Source organism: Humulus lupulus, chromosome 9 (genome assembly GCF_963169125.1).
Source record: "Humulus lupulus chromosome 9, drHumLupu1.1, whole genome shotgun sequence".
NCBI classification, from domain to species: domain Eukaryota; kingdom Viridiplantae; phylum Streptophyta; class Magnoliopsida; order Rosales; family Cannabaceae; genus Humulus; species Humulus lupulus.
This window is the reverse complement of record NC_084801.1, coordinates 174,772,890-174,796,567: the sequence shown is the minus strand read 5'-3', so window position 1 is coordinate 174,796,567 and position 23,678 is coordinate 174,772,890. Positions and strand designations below refer to the sequence as shown.

General features: G+C 34.1%; 4 protein-coding genes across 5 annotated transcripts; 1 reads left to right on the top strand and 3 right to left on the bottom strand.

The window, feature by feature from the left end:
• Window positions 1–1,976: 1,976 nt before the first annotated feature.
• On the top strand, window positions 1,977–10,683 carry LOC133801190 (E3 ubiquitin-protein ligase HAKAI homolog). The gene is made up of 4 exons (XM_062239359.1): window positions 1,977–2,123; window positions 2,532–2,855; window positions 3,451–3,509; window positions 9,365–10,683. Exons 2-4 carry the CDS (start codon window positions 2,601–2,603, stop codon window positions 10,500–10,502), a joined length of 1,452 nt encoding a protein of 483 aa, XP_062095343.1. The 5' UTR covers window positions 1,977–2,123; window positions 2,532–2,600; the 3' UTR covers window positions 10,503–10,683.
• Window positions 10,684–11,156: 473 nt separating this feature from the next.
• Window positions 11,157–13,690, bottom strand: LOC133801189 (reticulon-like protein B12). Of its 2 annotated transcripts, none has more exons than XM_062239357.1 (4): window positions 13,227–13,690; window positions 12,749–12,932; window positions 11,883–12,094; window positions 11,157–11,606 (listed from the first exon to the last, which is right to left on the bottom strand). In XM_062239357.1, exons 1-4 carry the CDS (start codon window positions 13,291–13,293, stop codon window positions 11,437–11,439), a joined length of 633 nt encoding a protein of 210 aa, XP_062095341.1. In that variant the 5' UTR covers window positions 13,294–13,690; the 3' UTR covers window positions 11,157–11,436. The 2 variants fall into 2 exon arrangements, with proteins under 2 accessions (XP_062095341.1, XP_062095342.1); XM_062239358.1 differs by having other exon boundaries at window positions 12,749–12,929; window positions 13,227–13,686.
• A 756-nt stretch (window positions 13,691–14,446) lies between these two features.
• Window positions 14,447–17,526, bottom strand: LOC133801188 (ataxin-3 homolog). Its single transcript, XM_062239356.1, has 2 exons — window positions 17,119–17,526; window positions 14,447–15,326 (listed from the first exon to the last, which is right to left on the bottom strand). The coding sequence occupies exons 1-2, from the start codon at window positions 17,386–17,388 to the stop codon at window positions 14,742–14,744; spliced, it is 855 nt and encodes a 284-aa protein (XP_062095340.1). The 5' UTR covers window positions 17,389–17,526; the 3' UTR covers window positions 14,447–14,741.
• A 1,295-nt stretch (window positions 17,527–18,821) lies between these two features.
• LOC133801187 (OVARIAN TUMOR DOMAIN-containing deubiquitinating enzyme 3) lies at window positions 18,822–22,839 on the bottom strand. Its single transcript, XM_062239355.1, has 8 exons — window positions 22,689–22,839; window positions 22,424–22,577; window positions 22,214–22,304; window positions 21,637–21,700; window positions 20,749–20,854; window positions 20,569–20,623; window positions 20,116–20,169; window positions 18,822–19,156 (listed from the first exon to the last, which is right to left on the bottom strand). Exons 1-8 carry the CDS (start codon window positions 22,708–22,710, stop codon window positions 19,013–19,015), a joined length of 690 nt encoding a protein of 229 aa, XP_062095339.1. The 5' UTR covers window positions 22,711–22,839; the 3' UTR covers window positions 18,822–19,012.
• Between the last annotated feature and the right edge of the window lie 839 nt (window positions 22,840–23,678).

The window sequence follows — 23,678 nt, the reverse complement described above, 5'->3', positions numbered from 1 at the left end:
TTTAGCAACATTTCCCAATATTGCTATGTAATTTTTTTAATAATATATGTACTAATTTAATAAAATATAACATTTAGCATTTTTTCCAATGCCAGGATGAAGTTGGTAGTTTGAGCCCTCTAAGTCCCAATACATCCAAATCTAATATAAAAATTAGAGCAATTTCATCCTTCAACATTTTTTTGTGAAGGAGAGTACAAACAAAAGAATTTAATTCCCAATAAGAATCTTTTTTTTGTTTTTTGGATTTTTTATCCCAAAACTAACACATGTGGGCAAGTAGAGAAACCTAGCGCAAAACAACTCTCATTTTTTTTTCTTTTTTTTTTTCAAAAAAAAAAAGTCATAATCCTTTTATAAGATTATTTTAGTGCTAAAAATTTGTTTTGTAAAATTCCAATAAATTACTGCAAATGTATAATTATTTAAATGATCCTAACCACTTATAAAAAAATATTTGGGCTCAATTTTTCATGAGAAATAAAAAAAATTATGTATATAATTTTTAATATATATTTTAATTTGAATCATTTGATCAAATTGAATTAATAGTATTAAAAATGTAAAAGTTTACATAAAATATATGTTTATAAAACCCAATTATGTAATAAATTAATTAACAAAATATTGTAAAACAAATGGCAATATGTTTATAGGGAAAATATCAGTTTGACCCTTGTGTTTTGCTCGAATACTTGATTGGCTCCTGTGTTTTGTTAAAAGACAAATCGGACCTTATGTTTTGCAAAACGGACCAATTTAATACCTTGAACCCGATTTTGGTCAAACTATTTTCAAATATGACCAAAATGCCCTTAGGTTTTTTAACTAATGAATTAAATAAATAATTAAAAAAATATATAGTAAAATTGGAAAATAAATTAAAATAATTTTAAAATAACAAATATTTAAAAACTTTTAAAAAATTAAATATATCATTAAACTAAAACTTAATCTACCATAAATCTAATTTATCATCTAATTAATCACTGGAAAATAAAATTAATAGAAACCATCCTAAATCTCAACTGAACTCAACTATACAACTTAAATTAAAAAAAAAATAGATTTTGTTCTTGAGTTCATTCTTAACCTAGATTTGAAAAAAAATCATAAACATCACAGAATCAATATCAATATCAAAAACCCATAATAAAAAGAGATTTTTTCTAAAATAACCAAATATTATAAAAAAAATAACATGTTTACTGTTACAAGGCAAAAACAATATTTGTACTAAGGTTGAACATAAAATTCGAAAAACTGAAAAAACCGTGTACACCGACTTACCGAACACCGAAAAAACCAAAACCATTTAAACCGAAAACCGAAAAAACCGCCGACGGTGCAAACCGCCACTGTTCGGTCGGTTTTGAAATTTTGGGTGAACCGACCAATAAAACCGAAACCGACCGAACATAATAAAATAATAATATAATATTATATAATTATTAATTATTAAAATTTTTAATTATATTTCAAACTTTAAAATTTGTAAATGTAATTATGTTCTATATATTTATGTTTTAAAAACGCACAAAAATTGATTCCAACAATGTAAAATTTTTAATTTTTTAACTAAAACTTGAAAAAAAAAAAAAAATCAATTCGGTTTGGTCGGTTAACCGTGATCCAAAACGGTCGGTTTTTTTAAACTGGTTTGGTTCGGTCAGTTTTTGGATTGGACCAATCCGGACCGAAAACCAAATTCTGGATTTTTTTTGTGAAAAAATCGCTCAAACCGACCGATGCTCACCCCTACCCCCAACCTCTTATTTATAGAGAGACGTAGTATGAATTTAATTTTAAAATAAATTTTAATTTTTTTTGATAAATTTAAATTTTAAATTTATACTAAAAAATCTGTATTTTGTTTTTAAAAGGTAAAAACTATTTTTTTTTAGAAATAACCGTTCGGTAACTATCAAGTAAACAACTTTTTGTTTATTTTAATAAAAATCTGAAAATAAAATAAAAATATATCCGAACAAGTTCGGGGGTAAAGAGTAAAGGCCAAGATTTGTGTTGGGTTTTTGATTTGATTTGTTTTCAAATCACTACGGAGACCCACCGCTAACTGCCGAGCCACCATCGGCGCCGTTTGTCGGCCGATTTGCTTGCAGGTAACTTTAAAGATGACAATAAAATTTAGTTGCTACCTCCCGTTGTTTGCTTTAGAACAACAAAATTTAGGTGCCTTCTGGAATGAATTTTACGAAACTCGAATTGGGAACTTTGTTGGGTATCATCGTCGTTCTTTTGGATTTTGATTTTTTTTTTCTGGGTTTTGGTCAGATGAATAACGCATTCATTCTCTTTAGTATTTGGTAGAGAAAATCTGCTATATAGTTCTTTCTTTTTGGGGTAATTACTGAATTTATTGATTCTTTGAAATATCAATGCAGTTTTTATTGAATGTAAAAGTTAAAGAAGGTTCATTGATGAAATTTAGTTGTTACTGCCTACTAGTAGTAGTTTGATTAGAACAATGACTTTTTTTTGTTCTGATACAATTTGTTATGCTTCTTCAGGAGTGAAAAGGAACCCATTTTGTTGCTGTACAATTTAGTTGAAATTTTGAATCTAAGAGAGTGTGAAAGATGCTTCAGATTAGACTTAGCAAAACCCCATCCACAGATGGTGCTGGATGTGCCAAGCCCATGCCAGTGGACACGGTGACTGTGGCATGCCCGGATCACCTAGTCCTTGCCGATCTTCCTGTAGCAAAGGGGATTGGTGCGGCAATTGCTGCTTCACTTGTCAAGAGTGTAGGTCGGAGGTCCCGTCGCCAGCTTGGGGAAAGGGTCCATTTCTGCGTTCGCTGTGACTTCCCAATTGCAATCTATGGACGTCTGGTATGCGTTGATCTGGTTGCTGTTGTCTGCCCGTTTCTATTGAAGCTTTTTTTCTTTTGATTTTTTTCTTTCCCCATATTATATTAATCTGGTACTGCACTGTGTTTTTATCCTTCAAGGGTACCTTTTCTTTGTTCTCTTTTGAGTGTGTATAAAACTTCTCCTGTTCCAATTGAAGAAAATGACTGAGGACTAATTAGACTCTAAGACTAATTTAGAGATTCACAACAATGCTTCAGTTTTCTTTGGGTATAATAAACTTTTAGGTGTCATCTGAAATGTGTGCAGACATTTCTTCTGCCTGTTGTTTACCTTCTTTTGCAATCTTAGCTTGTTTCATTGTTTTCCAAAAGTTTTTTTATTTACTGTAAAGTGCCTTATTGGTGAAGTTGTTCTGTGGAAAGAATGCTGCCCCCGTTTTTATTGTTCTATTATGGAAATAGCATTAAATAAGAAAAATGGTCCTGCTTTTATGTCTCTTTTAGCAGCCAAAGAATATATATGTATTAAGTATGTGTTATAGAAGTTATTCGTTGATGTGAAAGCTGCATGCCTGCATCTATGGACCTTAATCAATGATTTTAACTTCTTGCAGAGCCCCTGTGAGCATGCCTACTGTCTGGATTGTGCTAGGAGCGATTCAATCTGCTATCTGTAAGTTGTCTAAACATTTTATATAGCATAAACACACAACATGGCCTTTTTTTTTTCTAGCATGCAAGATTCTCTTTTCTAGGTGGAGAAATTTTTTCTTGGCTTTTTGTACATTTGGATTTTTTTATCTGTTCATGCTGCTTGAGTCTTGAATAATAGTGCATGTTATTTTGATGATTCATGTTTGCTGATGAGGTACAATACAATCAATCACAATTTTCATCTTTTTATATTTCTGTTATGATATATTCTACTTGTGGATGGATAATTGTTTAAGCACTAAGTGAGAACTTATGCTTCACTATGCTGCTTCTATCAAAGTGAAGCAAAATGTTGAGAAACGAGTCGAAAAGGACTGAATTGAATTAGGGTAGACTAAACTTTATTGTGTTTTACTTCATCTATTCATTGTACCAAAAAAACTGCATTAACACTGTAGATTTTTGAATAATGGCTGGAATAATTTTATTCATCAAAGAATTACATATTAATAGGCAGATTACAAAGCTATACAATTAACCTAGGTCAACTAATTTCCTAAAAATCAGGGATATACAATATATTAGGATATAAGATTATTCTGTTTCCCTAAATAATTGATACAAAATAAATATAAAATATTTACATAATTCTACACTCCCCCTCAAGTTGGGTAATGTATATCAAACATTCCCAGCTTGCACACTAATTCATCAAAGACAGTTCTGGGAAGGGCTTTGGTAAGAACATCGGCTATTTGAAGTCTTGATGGAGTATAGATAGTTTGAATTGTGGCACTCTCAATCTTCTCAGTGATGAAGTGTCGATCTATCTCAATATGTTTTGTCCTGTCATGATGAACAGGATTTTTAGCGATACTAATAGCAACCTGATTATCACAAAGCATTTTAATGGACTCTCCTGCAAATAGTCGTAGTTCACTCAGTAATCGTTTTAGCCAAATCCCTTCACAAACACCTAGAGCAAAAGCTCTAAATTCTGCTTCAGCTGAACTTCTGGAAACCACTGATTGTTTCTTACTTCTCCAAGTCACTAGATTACCCCAAACATAAGAACAATATCCTGAAGTACTCCTCCTATCTGTTACGTCTCCTGCCCAGTCTGCATCAGTGTAGACTTTGATCTCTCTGCTATCACTTTTCTTGAATAGAAGACCTTTCCCAAGATTCATCTTGAGGTATCTTAAGATTCTAGTAACAGCTTCCATGTGTTCTTCAGTAGGATTGTTCATGTATTGACTGACAACACTAACTGAAAAACCAATGTCAGGTCTCGTATGAGATAGGTAGATCAGGCGTCCAACTAACCTTTGATATCTCCCCCTGTCTACTGGTGTCATGTCCTTTCCTGAACCCATTTTCTTGTTGGAATCCATTGGAGTTGGGGCAGGTTTGCATCCAAGCATTCCTGTTTCCTTCAATAAGTCTAGAACGTACTTACGTTGAGAAACAAATATGCCATGTCTTGATCGAGCAATTTCCATGCCAAGAAAATATCTAAGATAACCAAGATCTTTAATCTCGAATTCCTTAGATAAGAACTCTTTCAATCTCTCCATTTCCTCCTTGTAGTCACCTGTAAGTATTATGTCATCCACATAGACAATTAGGATAGCTATCCTTTTATCTGACGAGAATCTAACAAACAAAGTGTGATCTGCTTGACACTGAGTATACCCATTCTGTATGATTGCTTTAGTGAATCTACCAAACCATGCCCGTGGAGATTGTTTAAGACCGTACAAAGATTTCTTGAGTTTGCACACTTTGTTCTGATTTGAGGAGTTCTCGAAGCCTGGCGGAATGTCCATATAAACTTCTTCTTCAAGGTCGACGTTTAGGAATGCATTTTTCACATCAAGTTGATGGAGGGGCCAATCTTTATTTGCATCAAGGGATAATAGAACACGTACAGTGTTAAGCTTGGCAACAGGCGCAAACGTTTCTTGATAATCGATTCCGTAAGACTGAGTGAAGCCTTTAGCAACAAGGCGAGCTTTAAACCTCTCAACGCTCCCATCTGCATTATGTTTAACGGTAAAGACCCACTTGCAACCCACGGATCTCTTCCCAGGTGGTAGACTTGTGATTGTCCAAGTATTGTTTTTCACCAAAGCACTAATCTCATTTGCTACAGCCTCTTTCCATCGAGAATCAGTCAGAGCCTCTTGAATTGTTTGAGGAATCTGTATGTTATCAATAACAGAGACAAATGCCTGATAGGATGGTGATAATGCTTTGTAAGATACAAAATTACCAATTGGATGCTCTGTACATGCGCGAACTCCCTTCCTCAATGCAATCGGCAAATCTAAATCATCATTTATTTGCACAACCTTATCATGGTTAGAGTTACTTAAACCTGAATGAGTTTCTGGAGAATGAGGATCCGGTTCCGATGCATGGTGGTCCTCCAGATGTGTTGTGTGCTCTATATCTTTACCAGAGTTTTTCCTTCTCGTATAGACACGAATTTCTGGTTCTTGACAAGGTGCAAGAGCCATGGGTGGACTTGGACAATTTTCAATGATTTGGGAACCCATGAGTTTAGAGGAAGATGAAACTTGATTTTCTATGACTTGAGAGTCGGAAGAATCCTCATGGTGAACACTAGGAGATGAAGTATTATTAATACTCGGAATAGTGTCCCAAAGATGAGATTCACCTGCATTGCATTCTCCCCCTGAATCTCAGATTTGTAGTAAGCATGATTTTCAAAAAATGTGACATCCATAGTGTTATACATTTTCCGAGTTATAGGTGAATAACATTTATAACCCTTTTGATGAGAGGAATAACCAAGAAAAATGCATTTGATAGATTTAGGGTCTAGCTTACTACGATTTTGAGAATGAAGATGAACGAAGGCGGTGCAGCCAAAGATCTTAGGATCAAGAAGACTAATGAATTTTGTATGAGGGAATTCTCTCAAAACCGTGTGACATGGAGGTTGAAAGTTGAGTACTCGAGACGGCATTCGGTTGATTAGATAGGTGGCTGTAAGAACAGCTTCACCCCAGAAATGTTTGGGGACCTGAGTAGAAAACATGAGAGAACGAGCAACTTCTAAAATATGTCTATTTTTCCGTTCAGCAACCCCATTTTGTTGAGGAGTATCAACACAAGAGCTTAAGTGTAGAATGCCTTGTTGTGTGAGATAAGGATCGAGGATAGAATTGAAGAAATCTTTGGCATTGTCGGTCTTGAGGATTTGAATTTTAGTAAGAAACTGAGTTTGAATCATAGAATGAAAAGTTTTAAAAATTTCACTTACTTCTGATTTTGATTTCATGAGAAACACCCAAGTTAATCTAGTATGATCATCGATAAAAGATACAAACCATTTATGTCCAGTTATATTGTTTACGCGTGAGGGACCCCACACATCACTATGGATCAATGAAAAAGGTTTGGAAGATTTATATGGTATTCTAGAATAGGTATTTCGAGTGTGTTTTGCAAATTGACAGATTTCACAACAAAAAAGTTTCGGATTTTTATTAGTAAATAAAGATGGAAACATTTTTGACAAATATAGAAAATTTGGATGACCAAGACGATAGTGCCACAACATAATATCACTATCTTTATTTGAAATAGACTGATTATTTAAAGAAAACAAACTGAATTTCGGAGCTATCCTAACGGATGGAGTGTAATCTTGTAGGATATAGAGCCCAGAACACATCTTAGCACTGCCAATCATCTTCCCCGAATCCAATTCCTGAAACACACACAAATTCGAGTAAAACTTAGTCACACAGTTTAGGTCACGAGTAAATTTACTAATAGACAGTAAATTACAATCCAGTTTAGGCACATAGAGAACAGAAGTGAGAGTTAGGTTCTGATTTATGTTGACTGAACCCAAACCCTCAACCTTAGAGAACGTGCCATCTGCAATTTTCACTGTATGATGCTCTGGACTTGTGTGAAATTCAGAAAAAATATTTGCATCTCCTGTCATATGATCTAATGCCCCCGAATCAAGAATCCAAGGGTTAGTAGTTCTTTTATTGACAATAAAAGCTACTGAAAGGTTACCTTTCATGGCCAAATGTCCTGTACCAGGTGTAGTATCAGGCTTTGCAGTGATGTGTGACTGACTTAGGAGTTTCTGAAGTGCCTCTAGCTGCGCTTTAGTGAATGGTGATGAATCAGATGTGTCCCCATTTCCTATAACAGCAGCAGTATTTAGAGTGGCAGCGACGTTCCCGTGACTCTCTTTGTCTTTCCATGATTTCGGCTTCCAATCGGCAGGCTTTCCATGAAGTTTCCAGCAAGTTTCTCTGAAATGCCCAGGTTTGCGACAGTGATCACACCATGGTCGACCCTTCTGCTGTCCTCTTGCAGCAAGAGCAGAGGACTCTTGAGTAGAAGGAAGAGGAGAAGCGCCCATCATGACCTTCTTTCTGCTTTCTTCATGTCGAACCTCTGAGAATGCTTCTTTGACGGTTGGAAGTGGCTTGATACTCATGATCCTACTCCTGACAGCATCAAGTTCCTTGTTGAGACCATGAAGAAATTTGAAAGTTCTCATTTTCTCTACAATACTCCTGTATAGAGCAGTATCATCTGCACACTTCCAAGAATAAGTTTCAAATAAATCTAATTGATGCCAAAAACGAGTAAGAGTGTTAAAATATTGTGTGACTGTAGTATCTTCTTGGCGGAGATCATAAAGAGCAGCTTCAATCTCAAATAATTCTGATGTATTATCAGAACTAGAATAAGAGTCTTTGACAACATCCCAAAGTTCCTTGGCTGTCGAATATAAAAGAAAATTTTCTCCTATATCATTATTCATTGAACTAACCAGCCAAGATTTGATCATGTGGTTATCTGTTTTCCAATTTTTATACTTTGGATCGTCTGGTTTTGGAGTCTCAATCTCCCCTGTGAGATATTCTTCCTTCCCCTTTCCACCGATATACATCATTACTGACTCTGACCACTGAAGATAATTATGGCCATTGAACTTGTGGCTGGTGACCAGAGAAACAGCATCATTACTGTGAGATGAAGAACCTATTGATGCATGTGGATTAGAGAGGGTTGATGGATAGGAGGATGCGTCTGAGTTTAGGCTTTCTTTTCCAGTAGCCATGAAGAATGTGATGCGTTGAAAAGATGAGAAGGGCTGGTACGATTTTAGGGGCTGGTGCGTTTAGGGCAGAGAAGAAAAGAAGAAAAAAAAAATACAATTAGGGCATAGAATTTTCAACGTGCTCTGATACCATGTAGATTTTTGAATAATGGCTGGAATAATTTTATTCATCAAAGAATTACATATTAATAAGCAGATTACAAAGCTATATAATTAACCTAGGTCAACTAATCTCCTAAAAATCAGGGATATACAATATATTAGGATATAAGATTATTTTGTTTCCCTAAATAATTGATACAAAATAAATATAAAATATTTACATAATTCTACAAACACTCCCAAGTAAGATATTGTACTCTAATATTTGGTGTCTTCAAAAGTTATCAAGGTGAGTTGGATTGTTACTGGATAACTCTAACTTATCTTAAAACAAGCAAAACGCACATTCCAAGAAAAACAAAACTTCAAATCATGTTGCAATTAAAACACCTGCTGTTCTATGCTCAAACATAGATGATACTACCTAACAATATACTATGGTCTCTGTTGTTGGATTCCTCACCATGACCTGCACCTACCTAACAATGTGTTAATGCTATTTCTTGGCTGTTAGCTAGAGGACTTAGAAAAGTTTACACTGCTTACTAGTGTTCCTACTTGTTTGAGGATGATATAAAGAAATAATGTTTTACTATTTTTAAAAATTAGTCATCTAAGCTTCTTGCTCTCAATTTTATGTCTTGCAGTTGTGATGAACGAATTCAGAAGATTCAAACTATCAAAATTATGGAGGGGATTTTCATCTGTGCAGCCCCTCATTGCCTTAAGTCTTTCTTGAAGAGGACAGACTTTGAATCTCATATTCATGAGAACCATGTTGAACTTCTTCAGTTAAATCTAGAGAAAGAAGATATTATTGAATCTGAAGCTCAGAGTGTCAAACAATCTTCAGTATCTGATTCCAATATTCGAGCACCACTCAGGCCAGGCTTCTCTCCTGGTTCAAACTCACAGCTTCATGATCGAGATGACAAAGCTCGTCGTCAGCAAACAAGAGAACAATCAGTTACAAGGTCAGTAATACAGCCCAAACAACCTCAAGGCTTCAGTCAAGCACAGAATAATCAATCAGATTTGCTACCGGACTACCGACACCAAGGTTTTGATAGGCCTGGTCCTCACAACCCCTTCCAACAACAAAACTTTGACTCACCAGGTGCTATAAAGCAGGAATCTGGTCCGTATTCAGACAAGCAACAAGGAAGCTTGTCCGAGACTCCCTTCCCTGAGTATCCACCCATGCATGCCATGCAGCCACCTAACTACATGATGCCAATCAACTCAAATCAGACGATGAATTCCTCCTTACCATTTGGTTATCCTCCTTTCCCTGGCGATGGATCTCAAGCATTTTATGGTGCTCCTTATGATATGACACGTCAAGATTCGACACCAGAAACAGGATCAGAACAAGGGTCACTGTTGGGTTTTCCACCAGGTTCTGCAGGGAACATGCACTTCCAAGCAAACTATCACCAGCCTTGGAATGCAGGACAGGCCAATATGCCTTTTGAACCTCAAGGAGTTCAAGATAGTTTCACTAACATGTCAGATTCTCAAGGAAAAGTTCCATATTATCAAGGAGAATTTGGACGCAATCTAACACCTATGGTGAACAAAGGGCTGGAACCAATGCAGGCTGGGGATCCCAGGGATGGCAAGGGTATATTAGCCCCGCAGCCCATGTCACTTCCTCCACCTCCCCCACCTCCTCACATGTCACACCAGAAACGCAAATATTATTCTGGTGATATGGGCCGAGATGGACAAAGCTATGGATGGCAACACGAGAACCGAGACAGCTTTGGGAGTGGCCAGGACTAGAGATCATTGGTCTCTTTATTCTTTTACCCTTCTGTGATTAATATTACTCTTATTTTTTCTCACATGAACTTAAATTTCTCCCTATGCTCTGTAAACAGATTTTGTTTTACAGGCTGAGTTTTTCATGGCCTTTATCTGAGAGCATTTGCTTGTTTTATTGATAAAAGGAATTAGTAGATCATTGCCATGCACTAACATTTAGCATATTCTATGTAGTCTTCTCATATTAAATTTGTTTAAGTTGCTTTTATAGCTTTTGCACAGGTTAAAGATAATAGATATATTCTTTGGTTTATTCATTTATGTATGTTTGTTGAACAACTTAACCATGCTATAATTGCATATATATCCAAAAAAAGTTGTTATTCTAGTGGTAATGTAAATATGCACTCCATAATGAGTACTGACACAATTAAAATTTTAAAAATTTATTCAAGCTCTAAAAAATGGCTTTTATTTAAAAAAAAAAAACTTTACAAAATATGCCAAGTCCATAATGTGTTTATTACATAATCAAACATTAAAGGTGCACCAATGAGAAATGTCAGTTTGGTTTCTTTGGTCTCTTATTGTGCAAAAATAGTCCAAAGTGGCCGAAAAAAGAAAAAATAGGGTGATGTACAGTTAATATATTCTGTGAAGCTGAGCCAATACTGAGTTCAACAAATGATTTACTATGATGAAATTACATTTAATTTGAGAATTTGTTTACCTCAATCAATGAGTCCTCACAACTTCTCTATTACAAAACTTCAGCCTTAAAAGATAAAACCCCAAAAAAGGAGTTTCTCTTTACCAAAAAAGATAAAACAAAACAAAAGAGCCAATCTCACACTTGGCTGCATTCCCATGATCTTCCCAAAAAGGCCAAAAGAAGACAATCCCAATCCCCCCCCAAAAAAAGTGTACAAAAATATATTTTAAGATGGTGATATTAACTGAGTTTTCTTTTCTCCAAAACCCACTTTTGCAATTTGCTGAAACATTTTTCATCCATGAAGGCATATAGTTGCTGTAATCTTCTGTACTCCATCATGATAAACTTGTCTATATGAACTTCATACCTCTCATAAAGGGCTGGAATTGTTAAAACAATGACAAGACCTGCCACAAAAGAAATCATTTCAGATGTTTTTCTTTTCATATTCAGCACCAGAGAATCTAAGGACTTAATACTAAAGACCTTGCTTGTTGTTATAGGAAGCTTTCATCTTTTGCTTTTATAAGTTAAAACAATGGTAGAAATCTTTGCAAGCAACATATTTTCACCACTCACATTTCAATTGTAAAATCTTTAATCAATGAACATGTGAGCAGAAACCAATCAAGAGTTAACATAAAACAGTCAATATAATCAAACTTCTGAAAGTTGAAACTCACTGGTGTATGCCAAAGTAAGAAAATCAGTCATGCCACCAACAAAGGATATCAGACAGAGGTATCCGGCTACTTTAAAGAACAATCTTGAGTCTTTACCAAGGGCAATATCTTGAGAAACTCTGAGTAAATTATTGACACGAATGCGGATGAAGGAAGCCATTTCATTTACCATTTCTTCTGATAAATGCAACTCTGGTAGAGGTGGAGAAGGTCTGTACAGAGAAAGCTGCAATTAAGTACAAGAGTTTTGGCATAATGAAAAGAAAAGAAATCCAATTCTATATCAAGCCAAAAAAAAAGAAGTTTGTTCTAAATTCATATCATAATAATAATCACATTCATATCAAACCCAAAAGGGAGTTTCTGAGTTATTTATATCCAGAAGAGAACACAATACACAAGGAGATATGATCATTTCAAGATCACACACACGCACGCACCTAAGCAAGGACTAGATTAATATTCTTAATCATAGAAATCTAAAGCAATCAAAATGAAGCCTTTAAATTTTCAGAAACAACAGACCTATGCCAATAACTTGACATTCACATGCTAATGGTGAAATATGCTACAAAGTAAGCCTTAACATTTTCAGAAAGAACTCAAGCCATTTAGATCATAGCCTTTTTTATACTATGAACACTTTGATACTATATCTTTAATATCAAAGAACTAAGAGTCCTTTATTTTCAAGATTTTTTTTTCCTTTTAGTTGTGTATGAATATGCTCATAATCATCTTTATTATATCCTTAAGATTTAAACTTCCACAAACCAGACCAACTACAATTAATAAACACAAAAATACTTCTTTATGTAGATTTTTTTTCTTCTTTAAATTCCTTTTGTATTGAGGGGCAAACTTACCTGTTGAGAATTGCTGCAGATTTGGCCCAGAGGAAGAGAATGGCAACGAGGAGGAGAAAAACACTAGAGACCAGTGATAACAAAGTATAGCCAGATTTCTCAAAAACCACCCAAGCAGCTAGTGCTACTAATAGTATCCCCACAGTTAGATTCTTTTGTCTCCATAAAATCACATCCGCAACTACTTCAAATAAAAGAAACAAGTAAATAAGCAACAAAACGAATAAAGGCATATTCATTTGATCAAATCCAGAGTTCATTCAATGATACAAGGAATCATTTTTAAAGTAACATATCCTAAGATTTATTAAGTACATTAAATGCTGAACAAGTATAAACTTTCGTACATAATGAGTATATGATATGATGAACCACATTCACTTTAAATAAATATGAAATGAATGAAGAGCTCTAATTCAAAGACTAACAAAAGCCCATTAATGAAAAAAATAAGAAAAATATGATCAAATAGACTCACCAAGACCTCCTCCAAGGATCTCATGAACACTTCTTTGCCTGTTAAACAACCGATCCAACGAGCCCATGTAGAGAAAACTTGTTAAAAAAACCAGAGCTTTGAATCTGATTCAGATCTTCAAGACCCAGAAAAGGAAAACAATTGCAGCCTCGAGATTGAAATGATCTTCAAACCAAGAAAAGGCAGTGGTTCTTACTCTTTTTATCCAACTCTTTTTCTATTCTGAATCCTAAGAATATAATATACAGGGAATGGGGTGTTGAAAGGTATGTTTGGTGGTCACAGTTTCCAGCCTAAAAGCGGCAAGCCACTCATGGTTTTTCTTGCTTTTTATATTCATCTTTTTTATTCTCCCACATATAACTAAAATCAATATTATATTAATAAGATTACACAGTAGATATCTATGCATAGATCACATACAAGAGTTTGAACAAGAAAGATGACATTTTTTCTCCATTAGTAACCGACTTTAATATAATTGAGCTGCTTGAGCAGGTTGGCTGCTTTTCTCTTACCGTCCTTTTCAAACTGTGGAGGGTAATATGGTCACTATGCAATTGCTGATAGTGTAAGAACAAGATGTTTCACCCTTCTACGAGGGTATTTTCGTCTTTGAGTACGTGTGGGGTTGGCTGCTCGGACAAAAGCATCATGTGGGGCAGTGACCAAGGCTGAGGAAACCATATTCTGCTGTAAAAAACTGACTGACATGACAAGAATTGGTAACTAAAGTCTTTAAGAAATACAAAAGCTAAATGCCACTTGCTTTTGTTGCAACAGTCAAAACTATAGTATGAGTGGTGGTATTATTTGTCATTAAACTCATAAAACAGTTACAGTGAATCAGTTATAATAAAAAAGAAGCTTCATAATAATAAATGTGTAGAATTAAATTTTATTAGCTTTTTAAGTTTTTAGCACAATTGATCTTTGAATTTATCAGATTAGCAAAATAATCTCAACTTGTTATTAATGTGTACCTTTTAAAAAAATTATAATTATCAAAAATTTTAAAATCAGTTAATTATTATTTAAATTTAATTAAATTCAAATACCTATAACTACTAAAAATAAGAGTGCATAGTTTGAAGACAATGTAACCCAATGATTATATTGATTCCACTAGAACATTCTTTCATTATTGAAATTCCTTAATTCACCATTCTTATTGCACCACTAAACTTTTATAATCAGACATTAGGAGAGACAAAATCAAATAATGAAACTCAGCCATAACCATTAACAACAATGGTTGATTGGCAAAACCCATAAAATATGATCATCCATTGCAAAGTTGGGGAGTTTATTAGTTTTCGTTTTACAGTGGAAATAAACTTCAATGTAGACTCAACAAAAAGTATGATGCAGATTGCAGAATGCAGACGTATACCCTCCAAAATACAATTGACTTCGCGCCAAGGATGCGAATTCGACTGACTTAACCACCAACATGGATCATTGTCTTCTCCAATCATTATATGACAAATTAAAAAATCTTATGAGGAATCTTTCTTATTCAACTTTATCTTTGCTGCTTTGGTTTTCATCTTGAGAAGAAGCTACAACTTCAGATTTGCTCGAGGCTGGGGCGGAATCCATTAGGCTTGCAGCTATTGCAGCTTTCAAGTCGTCATCTTCCATCTGAGAAAGCATTTCTGCTTCACCATATGATAGATCAGATGGTTGTTGATTCAAACTTGGCTTCTCAGATGGAACCTGGGTAGAGGAGCTCACGGATTTCGTTATTCTCTCTGCATCTTCTGGTGAAAGCCACTGGCCATAACCATTAGAAGCTTCGGAAGCTGAAATGGGGCATTCCTTTGGAAAGTTTCCTCTCACCAGAAAAATGCTCCAACCAGAGCCTTTCAAAGTGTCCAAATAAGCTGAGAGGTAAAACTTGGAGAGGTGCATTGGGGCCGCATACAAACTGTCAAAATTGTACCACTCTCTGTTGACTTTTCTGATACAGAACCAATGGTCATGCAAATGACAAATGAAGGCATTTTCTAGCTCAGGGTCAATCTGAGCAGGCTCAGCAACCGGAGAATGAAGGGGGATGACTTGGAGATCCCAAACCTCCAAAGCCTTTTCTAGAACCTGCAAGCAATAATTCAATTGGAGAAAATATATTAAGTTCATTTACCAAGAAAAGACTCATTCGTAGAAGAAAATGATAGTGCTTGCATAATTATCTTCAAAACCAAGACAAATACAAAACATAAAAGATAATGGAAAACCCAGAAAGCCAACTGATTCACATAGGAGAATTCAAATGCCCAAGTATAAAACTTTAATTGTGACTTATAAGCAAGACACATGCAAGAAGGCACAAGAAAGCGGCGAAACTCTATTCTTATTTTAAATTTTACAAGAGCACAAATTACTATTAATCAATTAATACAAGACATGTAATGGGAACGCAAGATGATGCAAAAATAAGGCGTATTTCAATCAATTAATCAATTCTACATTGAATAATATGAGGACCTACTGTAGAATTACCCAGAATTCTACATAGCATAGCTGGAAACTTTCCAAAATTGTTTAGCATCACTGTGTATCCCTAAAGACTTTACGAAGCTAAGCATCCAAGACACGGTAAAAGATTTCTAGAAACTGAAGAAGCTTCTTGTAATTCCATAACTAATTCAGCATTTGTCTGTTAGTCATTCACACCGAAATCAAATACCGCAAAAAAGCATCAAAACAACCACTATCTGGCTTATGTTCAATTATAAAACTTCACCAGTGTGAAATGACTTCCAATCTATCTTGGATATCAACAGCAATTCAATCATCCAATTCTAAACAGTACACTAATGATAAATATCAGAAAATATGTACTGAGGGATTTAATAGCACTCGCATTGTAATTATGAAACCCAATATGGTAAAAATAAGAAATACCCATGAGTCTATGACTAAAGTAAACAAAAACCTAAAATATGCCAACTTATTCTGGCTTTTCTCCAAATGACCAAAGAAAACTTCCCCATCGTAGTTAACTTTCATTATGCTCCAGTTAAAGGCCTAGTAAAGAGAATGACACCTAAAGAAAGCTATATGACTCAAATAGAGTTTGCGAACAAAGATCACAAATTTCTTCAAGGTTTTAGAAAAAGGTAACAAAATTTGATGAAAAAGTAACTAAGCAGTAGGGAACCGCATTATTTTACAAAAAAAAATTTGTCATAGGCCTCTAGGACTAGGGGTGACCAGCACAAGGAAAATTCCCATTTTATAATGTTTTTCCTATTACTAAATATTGTTCCCAAGTTCTGCTTTCCAGCACCGTCTAATTCATTCAATCAAGGGTGGAACTTGTCAGGCTCAAGAACTTTTGCACCTCCATCCATAGTGAAGAGTCAAGAAAATAAACATGAAAAATGAATCCCTACCTACCGGCCCTTATATTCCTTTCCCCCTATATATAGATATAAATAAAAGGTTCATTGTTTTAAGCACAGCCAGCAGCCATATGAATCAAAGACCCAAATTTCCCACAAACGTAATTCCAATAAAGATAACTTATTTATCTGGTAAATTGAAGTCCAATTCACAAAGCTTTTCAAATGAGCGTAAAATAATATCCTTTCACTCCATTCTTCATGTATGTCAATAGTCAATGGTCAATAAATAAATGAACAACTAAATAATTATATATACACGTATATGCTAAAATATGCGGACAGATTCCTTCGCTATAATAACCCAAAAAACGTTTCTTTTCTTTTCTTAGTTCTATTTCGTTTTGCTTCCTTTCCCACTAAGAAAACAAATATAGAAAACTAATTATTGGGTTTTGAAAACAAGTTATACAAAAATGGTAACCCAACCCTATTATAGAAAGAAAGTAAAAGAAAGAAATGAATGGTCATAGAAATTGAACCTGAATACTGAAATCACCGTCCAAAGAGACGTTATGGGACTCCTCAGAGAGGAAATCTCCAGAGCTGGCAGCACCACCTTGGATCATCACCTGGCGTTCTTGGAGATCGAGATCAGAAGCGAGTGCGGCCAAATCGAATTCGGAGAAGAAAGGGCCCTGTAAAACCGTGTTCACGCAATGTACAGCGCAAAGCTTGGATTCTTGCACCTCATGGTACAAGATCCCTCCATTGCTGGCTCCTTCCAAGGCGGTCGTCGTCGTCGCCATCATCAATTTCAGCAATCAATCAGTCAATCTCTGATGTAGTGTGTGGGGGAACAGTACAAGTAAACCCTAGAAAAGATTTGGCTCTGGTTTTGATAATCTATAATGATAGTGTTGGTTTAGCTTTTAGGGGATTGAAGATGAGAGAGATATATAACGGAAAAATATCCATTTTTATTTTATAAATAATAATAAAATGTGTGTCTTGGCTGGGACGTTACGAGTCAGAACGTGCGTGGAACTGTCTCACACGTGTGCCACTGTCAGGCCAAAAATATCATTTCCCATTTTCTTTAAATTTTGTTGGACATGTAATTTTTTTTAAAAGAAAAACTATTATTATTTGTTTAATTCCGTTTGCTAGGGAATAATATAAATGTAAGAATTAAACTAGCTTAAAAATAAAATGAAAAATTAATAGGAAATGGAGTAGATATTTTAAGATGAATGAATATTCCATCAAAATGTATTAGAATGATTTTTCTTCAAAAATAAATAAATAAGATCTTTAAAAAATGGAATAAAAATGAGTTTTCTTTATTTTATTTTTTCCAGCTAAACATAACGCTAAGTTCTAATAAAAAAAATGTTGTTGATATTAAAGTTCAACATGTAGACAGTACGTTACACATATCAGAAGTTTACTAAAATGTAATCGTAATCGAAATAAATTAATGAAAAAAATAAATGAAAATAAAAGATTGAAAAATTAGAATTATTATCTTATTATGTTGTTTACTAAATTAACTAAAAAGGTAATTAGATACATTTTTTTTTTTACATAATTAGAAAAGATAATTAGAATGCTTTAATTTAACTAAATTGCATTTTGAAGAAAATATATTTTTTTAAATGATAACATTTTTTAAGCTAAATTTGTCTTTTAATTTTTAATAATAAAAAATAAATAAAAAGTAATTACTAGTAATGACATTACCTAATAAAATAGAAAGGTAAGTATTGTCGTTATTTTCTCCCAAATTTAGTGATTACAACATATGGTGATAGTGATCAATTATACGTGCCATTCTAGATTTCTATTTAACTAATAAATGTAAGACAATTCTCCTAAAATAATAATAAATAAATGTAACACAACGAGCTTGTTTTATTTTTGTTTTTGTGTCGTTCATCAACCTTTTAATTTATTTTTTTTAATTTTTTTTCATGTAAGCAAAGATAATCAACTCCTTTGATCTCATTTAACACCCTTTCTTGTACCAATAATTCATTATAAATATTTTTTTGAATTACTTATCACTGGAAAAGATCTCAGTGAATACCGATTCACCAAAACATCTTTAGTCGCGTGTGAAAAAGAAAAACATTAATTTGTGTATTAAACATTGATGGTAAAGTGTTATATGAAAACAACCCTTTAAGGGCTACTTTATGTTTTAATGATAATACCCAAGTTTTTGTCTAAAAAAACATTATGATAAAAGAAAATGTTTTGTCAACTATGGAATCCAAAATTTAGTAAACAAATACAAATACAGAAAATTTAATAATTAAATACAAGAAATGTTCCTATTTCAAAAAAAAAAAAAAATACAAGAAATGTTCATTATCTTTGAATAAGAATGGCACCATTTCTATCCTGCTCTTTCGTTCAGCTAATGAGTTAATCTCAGATGAGTAGATCATAGTGGTTTCTACCCGTGTATAAAAGTCTTACCACTTTTTTGGGCTTTCTTTTAATTGAACCTTTGCTAAACTCAGCTCCATATTCTGCTATGGGTATAAAACCAGTGCCCCGTCCTCCCCTCGCATGCTGCAAATCAATTAGTTTTCACCTTCGTTCATAATAACTCCAAAGAAAAGGAACACAGATAATTGGTTATACAGTATCACAGATATTAAAGATTGGCAATTTAAGAAACAACATTCAACATTAATATTCTACTGAGTTCGAAGAGAACATAAAAGGCTAAACGAAATTTGAGCTGCCTTTGTTTAGTCTAGTTTGCTACATTAGAAAAAGAAACCATAACCAGCCAGTCCAAGCCACGCCTAAAACAAAAACTATGAGCAGTCTGTCAGATGAAAGCCTTTGTTTGTTCTTAATAGGCCTTCATATCATTTCTTACTCGCAGAGAACTCACTCCCAATGTACATTCCATAAATGGAAAATGTTACCCATTCAAAAGTTTCAGCTGAAATTAAGCTAATATCCCACAACCACAAGTAAGAAACAAAGATTTGCATACCCAACTAAGATATTATAATGGGTAATGAGTACTGTCATGATAAATGCAATCGGGCCGTCATAGTTAGTTCTTTTCCTATCTCGCTTCTAATAACTTAAAGCATATATATTCCAATTGACTAAAACTAAAAGTCTGTCAGATGAAAACCTTTGTTTGTTCTTAATAGGCCTTCATATCATTTCTTACTCGCAGAGAACTCACTCCCAATGTACATTCCATTAATGGAAAATGTTACCCATTCAAAAGTTTCAGCTGAAATTAAGCTAATATCTCCCACAACCACAAGTAAGAAACAAAGATTTGCATACCCAACTAAGATATTATAATGGGTAATGAGTACTGACATGATAAATGCAATCGGGCCGTTATAGTTAGTTCTTTTCCTATCTCGCTTCTAATAACTTAAAGCATATATATTCCAGTTGACTAAAACTAATTGACATACTGCATTATTTAATTCACGTCCATGCGCAATTTACTGCCTACGAAGTGAAACAGATGAAGCACCAACACATGAACCTACCTCATGCTCTGGCAAGTACACGGTGATTGGCTGCCTACACAACTTTGACAGCACCTGGGAAATCATAAAGGTTGAGCAGTCAACGCATATACAGATAACTTAACAACTAGAGTGGGAATAGTCAAAATGAGATTCCCTACGTAACTAAAAAACGAAACAAATAGGTCCTGCAAGCATATTTATTTTGCAAGTTCCGAGGTGCTTAGAAAAGTAAGAACCAAATTTCACCACAACATGAACATACAGATAACATCAAAATATTTCTACCTAGAAGTGATGGTTCAAGTTTAAAAGTACAAACAATTAGCCTAGAAATCCACCTGCATGTATTTGTGTCAGCTAGATTAATCATACGAGCAAAAAATGGTGCAATTGGCCAATAAATAAGTAATAATACTTTTTCTGAAAAGGAAAACGTGATGAATTTAAGACAGGTTATCAAGGAGTACTCACCAGTAATTCTGACTCTCCACCCCAGAAATCAGGTCTTCCAATGCGTTGACAGTAACTATGGAGGAACAATTAAAGCATATAAGCTGAACTTACATATCAATTGACGTGTACATTGGAACACCAAAGTCAGAATTAACTTTTCTCTTCCAGCCAAAAAAGAAAAAGAGTATCTCTTCTTACCGTTTTAAAGACTCGTCAACAGTAATGGCTATTATTGCTCCTTCGTATTGATGGCGTTCTTTGTCATTGTCACATATAACCTCTTTTACAGCCATTCTTAAATCATCTACATTGAAATAAGCTTTTAATAAAAATTACGTTGTAATAGTTTGTTTAGTTAACTTATACCTTACAATTTCTAAATTATTAACAAAGATCATTTCATTAGCAGCTCAATGTTGTCGTACACAAAACTGCAAATAAGAAGTGGTTTCCACAAACTGATGACAACTACTTCCAAACAGAGAAAAAAAATCTAGCTACAAATAAGAAGTGGTTCGAATGGACATTTTTATATACCACTGATGTTTCTAACAGCAGCCTCAACTCCGAACAATAAAATGAGGAGATATGTGACTTACGTAATCCTCATAATTACTGTATCATTACCTATGATTTGAATCTACAAACTCACTACAGATGCTGAGGGATTCAATAGATAAGTAAACACCATACATGATTATAGCATAACAGCGGAAAAGCTAGAGTAGTTTAAACTAAATGAATTAATAGATATATTTTAGAAAAAAAACAAAAAAAAAATAACTACTATGATTTAGTAAACACCAGTAAACCAACCATTTTTACAACTAAACCACTCAGGAAGTTCAATGTCAAATAAGTAATACAAAAAAGAAATAAGATAATTTAGCAAAGGTCAATACATCAACCATTTTATAACTAATCCACTTCGAAAGTTCATTGTCAAATGAGAAACCAAATATTACAAGGAAAAACACCTTTAACTCACTTTTGGCACTTGCTTAAATGGAGGCAAAACATGGCCCAATAGATAAAATAGTCAGACTAGTGCAAGTATCATTAGAACCTTAAATATATCCAGCATACCTGCATCCTCTCTCTCATCCCGTGGGCTAAGAGGAATTCCCTTGTTCATAGCCATTCCCTTGGCCTGATTTCACTGATAACAAATTAGTTAAGGAGGCAAAGGAAGTACTCAGTCTGATGTTACTCATCACTTGAGCAAGTTCATTGAGCTTTCTCAATTAGTAAAAGATAAAATGTTGAGTAGTCCCTAATGGGGAAGCAGGCTTTCACCATATACCACAATGTCGTTGTACATATCAACAGAGCTACTGATAAGTACAACCTCCATCAAATTGGAAAATGGAAAAAATCAAATCAATTCTAGGGAGGAGTAGTCAAATATTATAGTACACACTTGTTTGGTTTTCTCCATGTATTGTTGAAATTTATTAAATTTTTTCCCAGTGCCAAGATATACATTTGGTAGTAGCAGCATATCTTATTCAAATATAGCAAGTACAACAAAACAATAATCAATGAAATAAACGATTACTCCCAGTTAAGCTTGCTTAGTAAGTTCACATATATCATTTAATGCAAAGTTCATGTACTTTCAATATTATCTAGTATCCACAAGAAGAATAAAAATAAACGATACCAGAGCACGAAATAGGCAACGACCATCTCCAGTAACTCTCAGAACCGAGTAACGTTCCACTTTCTTCATGGCCGGTGATCCTCCGTTTCCACTGAATCAAAACCAAGAATAACACAAAATGCTTTACAGTTGAACTATCGGCAACACAATTTAGCAAACATTTGAATTTTAAGTAATAATAATTGATGAAATATATGTGAAAGAAACTACATTGGTGGACTGATTCTGGCAAAGAACCGGTGACTGTAGTTTCCAGAAAAGGCCGGCGGAAATGTTTGATAATCCGCAGTTGAAATTGAACGAGCAGGGACTGAGATGAGCTCAAACTTCGCAGTTCCATTTTTAAGCTGTTCAAGGATTGTCTCTGTTCAAAGAAAAGAGGAATGAAATTCAAAATTTCTGTTTGGAAACACAGAAAATTAGTTTTAAATAGATAGAGTGAGATTTTATGTAAAGAAATTGTTTAGGGTGTTACCATTTGAAGGTTTGTCCGCCATGGATGGATAGAGTGAGGAGAATAATTGCCGGAAAAACTACTACGTGGATGAGGGAAGGGTCGTTGCCGTCCAAATCTAGTTCTTAGCCCATTACAGGCCCAATTACAAATGGTAAATTTCATAATACATGCCTAATAACTTTGTGAAATTTTTTAATATGGCACAATTTCAATTTTTTAGACAAAAAATACTCTTAACATTTAAATATCTACTTTTTATCTCAATCCAAACTTTATCTCTCTAACATCTCTTATTCCCTCACTCTCTCTAACATTCTAATTTTGTAGATCTCGAAAAAATACAAAAAAAAAAAAATCATCTGAAATCGACATTTGAGTGAAAAAATATGAATCTCTAAAGTTTTCGTCAAATTTCAGTGCAGAGCATCGAAATTGCATCGAAAAAGTATCGTTTTGAATAAAAATCAAATTTTCATGATTGCATCGAAATATCATCGATGTTTCATCGAAATACCATCGATTTGGCATCGATTTAGCATCGAAAAGTCATCGTTTTGGCCAAAAAATAAATTTTCATGATTGCATCGCAACAACATCGAAATACCATCGATTTTGTATCGAAATACCATCGATTTTGTATCGAAACACCATCGATTTTGCATCGAAACACCATCGATTTTGCATCGAAAGTTTATCAATGTACCATCGATTTTGCATCGAAAAACATCATTTTGGCCAAAAAACAAGTTTTTATGATTGTATCAAAAGAACATCGATTTTGTATCAAAAAATCGATGGTACATCGATGATGTTTCGATGCAATCATGAAAACTTGATTTTATCCAAAACGATGCTTTTTCGATGCAAAATCGATGGTGTTTCGATGCAAAATTGATGGTACATCGATGATGTTTCGATGCAAAATCGATGGTATTTCGACGCAAAATCGATGATACATCGATGATGTTTCGATGCAAAATCGATGATATTTCGATGTTGTTGCGATGC

Bases quoted from the DNA above. Each gene is read 5' to 3' on its own strand.
- LOC133801189 (XM_062239357.1), bottom strand. From the start codon at position 13,293: ATGGGCTCGTTGGATCGGTTGTTTAACAGGCAAAGAAGTGTTCATGAG. The intron at 12,933-13,226 runs GTGAGTCTATTT...TTTTATTTGAAG, and splicing joins GATCCTTGGAGGAGGTCTTG to TAGTTGCGGATGTGATTTTA. The intron at 12,095-12,748 runs GTAAGTTTGCCC...TTCTCTGTACAG, and splicing joins TCTGCAGCAATTCTCAACAG to ACCTTCTCCACCTCTACCAG.
- LOC133801188 (XM_062239356.1), bottom strand. From the start codon at position 17,388: ATGATGGCGACGACGACGACCGCCTTGGAAGGAGCCAGCAATGGAGGG. The intron at 15,327-17,118 runs GTTCAATTTCTA...TATTGCTTGCAG, and splicing joins ACGGTGATTTCAGTATTCAG to GTTCTAGAAAAGGCTTTGGA.
- LOC133801187 (XM_062239355.1), bottom strand. From the start codon at position 22,710: ATGGCGGACAAACCTTCAAATG. The intron at 20,855-21,636 runs GTATGCTGGATA...ATTTCAATGTAG, and splicing joins GGATGAGAGAGAGGATGCAG to ATGATTTAAGAATGGCTGTA. The intron at 20,170-20,568 runs GTGAGTACTCCT...ATGATTTCCCAG, and splicing joins GTGGAGAGTCAGAATTACTG to GTGCTGTCAAAGTTGTGTAG.
- LOC133801190 (XM_062239359.1), top strand. From the start codon at position 2,601: ATGCTTCAGATTAGACTTAGCAAAACCCCATCCACAGATGGTGCTGGA. The intron at 2,856-3,450 runs GTATGCGTTGAT...AACTTCTTGCAG, and splicing joins TTGCAATCTATGGACGTCTG to AGCCCCTGTGAGCATGCCTA. The intron at 3,510-9,364 runs GTAAGTTGTCTA...TATGTCTTGCAG, and splicing joins AGCGATTCAATCTGCTATCT to TTGTGATGAACGAATTCAGA.